This window comes from Gymnoscopelus braueri (genome assembly GCF_963280865.1).
Source record: "Gymnoscopelus braueri genome assembly, chromosome: 18".
Classification (NCBI taxonomy): domain Eukaryota; kingdom Metazoa; phylum Chordata; class Actinopteri; order Myctophiformes; family Myctophidae; genus Gymnoscopelus; species Gymnoscopelus braueri.
This window is the reverse complement of record NC_137618.1, coordinates 30,874,030-30,882,689: the sequence shown is the minus strand read 5'-3', so window position 1 is coordinate 30,882,689 and position 8,660 is coordinate 30,874,030. Positions and strand designations below refer to the sequence as shown.

General features: G+C 36.5%; 1 protein-coding gene across 1 annotated transcript; it reads left to right on the top strand.

The window, feature by feature from the left end:
* Positions 1-1,296: 1,296 nt before the first annotated feature.
* Positions 1,297-5,334, top strand: LOC308073318 (ATP synthase subunit O, mitochondrial-like; the record flags this gene model as incomplete). Its single annotated transcript, XM_080412194.1, has 2 exons — positions 1,297-1,422; positions 5,227-5,334. 2 exons carry the CDS (start codon positions 1,297-1,299, stop codon positions 5,332-5,334), a joined length of 234 nt encoding a protein of 77 aa, XP_080268320.1.
* Positions 5,335-8,660: the final 3,326 nt, after the last annotated feature.

The window sequence follows — 8,660 nt, the reverse complement described above, 5'->3', positions numbered from 1 at the left end:
AGGGATATTTCACTTTAAAAAAAACTTTTGGTGATTTTATCGTCTACTCAGGCTTTTGTGAGCCCCGCAGACAGTTTTTAAGTTGCTTGATTCAATATTTAGACATTAGATATTCATTTTATCAGACACGCCCCCTTCCTATACAAACCCATTGTAACTTCAAACTCCATTTTTAACATGTTAGATTCATCAAAAACACCCGTCCTTGGTTCTGGTGACTCATACCGGCCCCCTAATACGCGAGGGGGCCGTGTTTTTTCAATTACTTTTTTCATTTATTTTAAATATATTTTTTGGAAAATGAAAAAAATAAAATACAATAAAAATTTAAAATAAAATAAATGAAAAAAGATCTTGGAAAAACACTGCCCCCTCACGCATTAGGAGGGCAGGGTGAGTCACCAGAACCAAGAACGGGTGTTTTTGATGAATCTAACATGGTTAAAATGGAGTTTGAAGTTACAATGGGTTTGTATAGGAAGGGGGCGTGTCTGATAAAATGAATATCAAATATCTAATACTGAATCGAGCAACTTAAAAACTGTCTGGGGGGTTCACAAAGGCTTGAGTAGATGATAAAATCACCAAAAGTTTTTTTGAAAGTGAAATATCCCTTTAATGTAAAAATCGATGTCCTGTACCACTATTTTTGGGACACTGAAAACTGACAAGAATACAATATTTTGATTACTAGAGAAAGAAAAAAACATAACTGGCTGGAATTACCTTCTGTGGTGTCTTTTCTGAGGTTGATGTTAAACACACCTGATCCAGTCTAAAGCATGGACTAGTCTAGTCAATTCCTAGTACATTTTGAAGGCAGTAGTGTTTTAAGATCAGTGTATTTGTGCCATGTACAGTATATTAACATTACATTACATCCCTAGTAGGCCAAGTGTGATGTACTCTTCCCGTCTTGTGTGTTTGTTTATATGGTCACACATGTTATAATCAAACATGCCCAATTTCATACTGAATAACTGATTTTCTTTTTTTTTAAAGATTTATTTTTGGCCTTTTATGCCTTTATTGATAGAAGGGACAGTAGGCTGACAGGAAATGGGGAGAGAGATGGGGAGTGACATGCAGCAAAGGCCGTCGGGCTCGGGACTCGAACCCGCAACACGCTGTCAAGCTACATTGAGCCTATAGGTGCCTACGCCAGCTGTCCAGGTCAGAAGAACTGATTTTCAAGCCAACAACACGTCCCAATCTGACGTGTTATTAGCTTGAAAATCAATAATGTTTGGCAAGCGATGGAGTATAAATAAAGCTTAAGTCGGACCACTAGTGATCATGTTTATGTCTTCAGCCCCCATTAAGGTATATGGGGTTGAAGGACGCTATGCCACAGTCCTGTTCTCTGCTGCCAGCAAACAGGAGAAGCTGGACCAGGTAGAACAGGAGCTGGCACAGGTGTCTGTAAGTTAATTTCAGCTGATTGTTGTTTTTCTCATGTGTCAGCCTGCATTAGATTCTTTTTTTTATTATTATTAAAATTTTGAGTAGCCAATTATTTTGTACCCCCCTTTCCCCCCCACAATTTAGTCGTTATGCCAATTCATTCCTCTCCACACACATTTCTGAGTTGTCACTGCTGTTGTATCCCACTGCCTCACCTGCCAGTGAAAAAATATTATATTCTTAATAAATGGCTTTCTCTTACAGAGCTTACTGTATGGTCTATTAATGCAGTTAATGCCAACAGTTTTTAGTTTTCGCTTTTGTAGGTTTAGGTTACCACGAGCATGTAGGCTAATCTATGATCTGCAATTTCAAACAAACCTGTCAAAGCCATTTAGAGCAACCTTCAAATCTGACAGGTTAGCCTCATCCAAGGGCTGAGAAATAAAAGAATAATTTATTTTATTTCTCAGCCCTTGGATTCTCAAATTAGAGACCAAGGTGAGTCTGTTTTAAGGGTTCAGATATTCTGTGAAAAACATGTAGTTTTATTTCCAAAGGATGCACTTGAACGACTATTCAAGCTTCTTCAAAATGTACTTTGTGAACGTCTCATAAAATGCATGTATTTTGATAATTGGCCTTTCATGCTACACATTACTGTTGGACAATTTCAGTCATTGTCTCCGCCAGGCCGAAGGCATGGCGAGAGAGTATGTTTTACCCCCTGTCCGTCCGTCCGTCCGTGTGTCCGTCCGTCCTTCTGTCTGTGACCAGCTAATCTCCGCCACCGTTGGCCCGGTTGCTGTGAAACTGTGCACACACACTCCCTGGATGCCACAGCAGAACCTCTGCCCCACATTTTTCAGATCAGCCAGTCATAGCGCCACCATGAGGCCGACTTTTGCAAAACACATTTTTGGATATTACTCCTACAGATTTTGTCCAAAAAACACGCAAATCAGTACACAGTATCTCTATAGTCATGTGATCAACACGGATCTGTCCGATTTTCCAGATTCCATCCTGATTGGCTAAGATTGGCTCCCAAAGTTTGCAGGATTGCTCCGTTTTGAACACAATGCCTCAAATCATAAACGCAGCTTGCGATTTCAGTGAAATTTCACACGCACATTCCCACTAGCCAGAGGAAGAAATGCCACTTGAAATGTTTTAAATCAGCCTCATGGTGGCGCTATAACAGGCCGATTTGCATTTTTAACTATAACTGCACCGATCTGCCAGAAACTTTGCACGCACACTCCCTAGAGGCCAAGGAAAAACATCTGCCCTGCATTTTTCACATTTGCCTTTTATAGCGCCACCAGGAGGCCGACTTATGTAAAACACATTTTTTGATATTTTTGTTTCTTTCTGTGCAGCACTTTGGGCAATCTTTGGTTTTATGTAAACGTAATCTATACATAAAGTTTGTTACTGCTTCCTCCTCCGCGCTCCTCTGTGGGCAGCACTCAGCTGGGTCAAGCTGAAAACAAGTTCCCCGGCGGGATGAAAAAGGTCACCAAAAAACAAAACAAAAAAACGTTGAAGACCCTTGCTCTACGGCACTGTTTCTCAACCAGTGGGTCGGTATCCAAAAGCAGGCAAGGGACCGTAATATATTGGGCACAGACCTCTTGGTCAAAATGAAATACTCCAGTAAAGTAAAAATACCTAAAAAGTGTACTTGAGTACAGTACTTGAGTACTGTACTGTACAATTAGACCATTGTCTATCCAAAACTAGATATTCAACTTGATGTTCACAGATGGAACAAGATACAGAGAGAGAGAGGGGAAACCTTTGGAAAATGTATTTGTTTCCTTGTCACGCAACCTCACAGGCTTCACACTTGCAACATGGACATTCTGTACAGCATGATTTACAGAGTTCTCTCTCTTGACAAACTGTCTATTTGACTTCAGTTCATTCAACCTCCACCATCAGTTTGATTCTCTTCCTCATAAGTTCACGATGTCTTCACCTCAAACTGTGATGTATTTATCAGTGCCCGTTTACTTCTCTTTTCCACCAGCTATTTAACACCAGTTTATTTTATAACATTTCATTTTATTTGATGGAGGTACAGGACAACAGTTGTAGAAAAACAGCATGTACAGTACTCGTTCATAAATAAATAAGTATATACATAAATCTATACCAAGTTCCCTGGTATTATATATATATATATATATATATATATATATATATATATATATATATATATATATATATATATATATATATATATATATATATATATATATATATATATATATATATATATATATATATATATATGTCACTGTATGCAACTATACAGTGACAAATACCACAAGGGAGTTTGGACCACATTATTATTTTCTTTTGCTTTAAAATATGTTCTGCTTCAACTAACTACCTGTTTTATTCTTATTTTTGTCTTTATTCCATTTTTGCAGTGGTGGAAAAAAGTATTTTGAAATGTATATATAGTTGAAGTTGTTAATGTATGTTTTGTAATAATAATCAAAATCTAAGTAACAAGTAACTAAAGTTTTCAAATAATTGTAGTGGAGTAAAAGTACAATATTTGCCTCTGAGATGTAGTGGAGTAGAAGTAAAAGTACTGAACACTGGAAATACCTAAAAAGTGTACTTAAGTACAGTAGGCCTACTTAAGTAAATGTTCTTAGTCACTTTACACCACTGCATTTTTGTACTTCTATTGTTATTAAGCTATTTAGCTGTTCCTGTCGTGTTTTTCACACTTACTGCGGGCTGTGATGACACACAGGGATCAACAAAGAGTAATTTCCTTTAGGCAAAGACTTATTTACTGTTGCCAGTTTCCTTCTCTTATCCACCTGTGTGTGCGTGTGCGTGTGCGTGTGCGTGTGTGCGTGTGTGTGTGTGTATGTGTGTGTGTGTGTGCCAATCATTTGGCCTAGATTTTCCAGCAAGACCCAATCTTGCAGCCTCACTCTTGTGTTTCGATAGCAGGTGAGTCTGTAGATTAGTAATCTCTCAAGAACAGATTCTGCTCTGCGTTGGAATCTGTCGTGAAGGTTCGTCATAACGTGTACACACTGGGCTACAAGTGGGCGTGCCTTCAGATCAGGAAGCAGGCCGCGCTTTACCCAATCAAATGTAGTAGGATGTAGGATTTACGTGTCCGCCGATCATTCCCCACTCGAAACCAACCGAAACTAATTTAACAATAGCGTCCGCGGAGCAGACAAAACCACGAAAAGATATTCACATTTTAACTTGCTCTTTTATCATAGAAACAGGTGGGCTTATAACCAAAACGATCCATGTTCTCTGGGAGAAGTGGTGTTAGTGTTCCGTGTAGACATATTGTTAGTGGGAATGAAAACATAGTCGCACCACCGGAAGTGAAACGCTGAAGGCAGACCAAAACCCTGGTTTCCTTGCGCACGGGTGCTACGTCGTCATTGTCCCAGAGCCAAGTGAGATAGTACAAACAGCAGAGGGCGCTGTTTTTCCTTCTCATTTGGTTCTGGGTTCCCAGATTGGTAGATTAGAGGTGTTGCCTCCAGATGCTTGCACCTTACCCAGACACAGTTTACAGATAACCTCATTGACATTCTCAGGTTCCCTATCAGCATTGGGTTTAAAATCAAAATATCGCCCACTTGGCCGAGGAAGAAATGCCACCCTTTTCACATTGGCCTGTTATAGTGCCACCAGGAGGCCAAAATAACGTACCTGACCTGGCGGAGACCTGTGCTCCGAGGAGCACTTTTTCTAGTTGATTAATTGTTTTATTTTATTATTTGTTTTATGACATCACTTTGGTTTCCACCTTCTCTCCCTTAGTCGCATCCCTCCAGCCTTGGAGGAATGATTGTCAGCATTGGCGATAAGTATGTTGACATGTCCACCAAGACCAAGATTCAGAAACCAACATCATCGAAAGACATTTGAAGTCGACACCGATATCACTGCAGGGCACAATAGATGTTATATTGATACCTCTACACAGCCACGGCAGTTAAGTTCTAGTTCTGTTCATGATAAAAGATTCTGTGACATACTGTCTATGTTTTGTGCTGTCTAAGTTTTTGAAAATTAACTAATTTCTGCCATTATCTGAAGTGGACCATGTACTTGTACTGTAGCATAAGGTAAAACGGCTCCATCTAGAGGTGTCAATTTAATTTGTAATTTTCAATTTATATCAGAGTGCATGTGAAGCAGGCAGGAATGGGGGAACCAAACATCTACCACTCAGCCAAAAACAATCAGCAATGGTCTGTCATATTTTCACGTTTAATTGTTTTCAAATAACAGAATAAACTGAACCAAATATAGAATATATGAAATGTATTAAAACGACAATGAGATGGACCATTATTTTAAGGAGGTAATATTATGTTACATTCACTCCAAATGTCCTACATCAGCAAACCAAAAATGTAAGTATGACCTTAAGTGTCCACTAACAGCCAGTCAAGCTAAACCATACTGTGGTGGCTGATGAGAGGGACGACATGGTTTTCTAGCTCATCAGCATTTGCTTATCAGGTCAATACACTGTCATGTAGGTAGGCTACCAAGCCCCATTCACCATATCTCTGTTATAAAGAAAAGCTGTATTCTCTACACAGTATTTCTATTCTGAAATGCTTGACATCCCTTGTGGTAAATGTCTGTTGTTCATCCAAAGCTGGACACTGCCTTTTGTATTTATCAATAAAACTAAGACGTGTGCCGTGCCCGTGGCCGTGGGTGCTGAAACCTGCCAAAGTGATTCAATATTTTGTATGTATGGGTGTGTCTAAATGTGGTAAAAGTCAAATGTATAATTATGTTTTTTAGTTTGTTTTTGAAGTAGCTTATGCTACACATCAGGTCTTTCAAAGCATAAGACATAGGCGACACTAGACAAGCAATTATTTTAACATGTAGAAGAGGCTATCTCATACTTGAAATGGTTTTGAATCCCCACTTTGCATAGTTAAAACATAGTTAAAATGTGTCTTACAAATACATTTAATTCAACTATTAAATACATTATTTGTGTTAACTAAGTGTGTTTGTTTAAGCTTGATAATGTTGATATCAAAACAACGGGTTGTGTGTGTCTTTATAACAGTGGTGTAAAGTAACTATAAGTACATTTACTCAAGTACTGTACTTTACAGTACAAGTAAGTACAAGTACAATTTTTAGGTACTTTTACTTTACTGGAGTATTTCCAATTTTCAGTACTTTTACTTCTACTCCACTACATCTCAGAGGCAAATTTTATACTTTTACTCCACTACAATTATTTGACAACTTAAGTTACTAGTTACTTCATAGATTTTTATTATTATTACAAAACATACATTAACCACATCTCGGCCATTTGAAAATAGCCGATCTACAAGCTCACAATGCGTTGCTTGTAGATCAGCTATTTTCAAAAGATTGTTTTAAAATGTTAAACATTTGAAAACTTGTGAAATGGGACATTCTGCATAATGAGTACTTTCTACTTTTGGTACTTTAAGTACATTTTGATGCCAATACCTTTGTACTTTTACTCAATTACATTTTTGAATACAGGACTTTAACTTGTAACAGTATCTACATTGACCGCGGTGAAGTTGGTTTCAGGTTGGATATTCACCCAGTTGGATATTCGAAAATCTTAGGGACCGTCAATAAATTACAGATTGCAATTTTAAAAAAATGCTATATCTCCTAGACAAAACCACCTGGACACACCAAAACACATCACAATGTTCATTGACCATGCATACACTATGCACACCCTTTATTTTGAAAAATTTCCTAAAAAAATATTTTTTATGATTTTCCGAAATCTAAGAAATTTAATAACTTTTTGGTCGCATGACCTTTTCAACAAAATCATTGTTCAAATTATTTGTCAGTAATCCCTACATGATGCACACCCTTTATTTTGAAAGTTTTCCTCAAAATGTATTTTTTATGAATTTCTGAAATCTAAGAAATTGAATAACTTTTTGGTCACATGACCTTTTCAATAAAATCATTGTTCATATTGTCTGTCAGTCATGCCTACATGATGCAAACCCTTTATTTTGACATTTTTCCTAAAAAAATATTTTTTATGATTTTCTGAAATCTAAGAAATTGAATAACTGTTTGGTCGCATTACCTTTTCAACAAAACCATTGTTCAAATTATTTGTCAGTAATTCCTACATCATGCACACCCTTTATTTAGAAAATTTCCCTAAATTTTTTTTTTTTATGAATTTCTGAAATCTATGAAATTGAATAACTTTTTGGTCACATGACCTTTTCAACAAAATCATTGTTCATATTGTCTGTCAGTCATGCCTACATGATGCGCACCCTTTATTTTGAAAAGTTTCCTCAAAATGTATTTTTTTATTAATTTCTGAAATCTAAGAAATTGAATAACTTTTTGGTCGCATGACCTTTTCAACAAAATCATTGTTCATAGTGTCTGTCAGTCATGCCTACATGATGCACACCCTTTATTTTGAAAAGTTTCCTCAAAATGTATTTTTTATTAATTTCTGAAATCTAAGAAATTGAATAACTGTTTGGTCACATGACCTTTTCAACAAAATCATTGTTCATAGTGTCTGTCAGTCATGCCTACATGATGCACACCCTTTATTTTGAAAAGTTTCCTCAAAATGTATTTTTTATGAATTTCTGAAATCTAAGAAATTGAATAACTTTTGGGTCACATGACCTTTTCAACAAAATCATTGTTCATAGTGTCTGTCAGTCATGCCTACATGATGCACACCCTTTATTTTGAAAAGTTTCCTCAAAATGTATTTTTTATTAATTTCTGAAATCTAAGAAATTGAATAACTTTTGGGTCACATGACCTTTTCAACAAAATCATTGTTAATAGTGTCTGTCAGTCATGCTTACATGATGCACACCCTTTATTTTGAAAAGTTTCCTCAAAATGTATTTTTTATTAATTTCTGAAATCTAAGAAATTGATTAACTTTTGGGTCACATGACCTTTTCAACAAAATCATTGTTCATAGTGTCTGTCAGTCATGCCTACATGATGCACACCCTTTATTTTTGACATTTCTCCTCAAAATGTATTTTTTATTAATTTCTGAAATCTAAGAAATTGAATAACTTTTGGGTCACATGACCTTTTCAACAAAATCATTGTTCATAGTGTCTGTCAGTCATGCCTACATGATGCACACCCTTTATTTTGACATTTTTCCTCAAAATGTATTTTTTATTAATTTCTGAAATCTAAGAAATTGAATAACT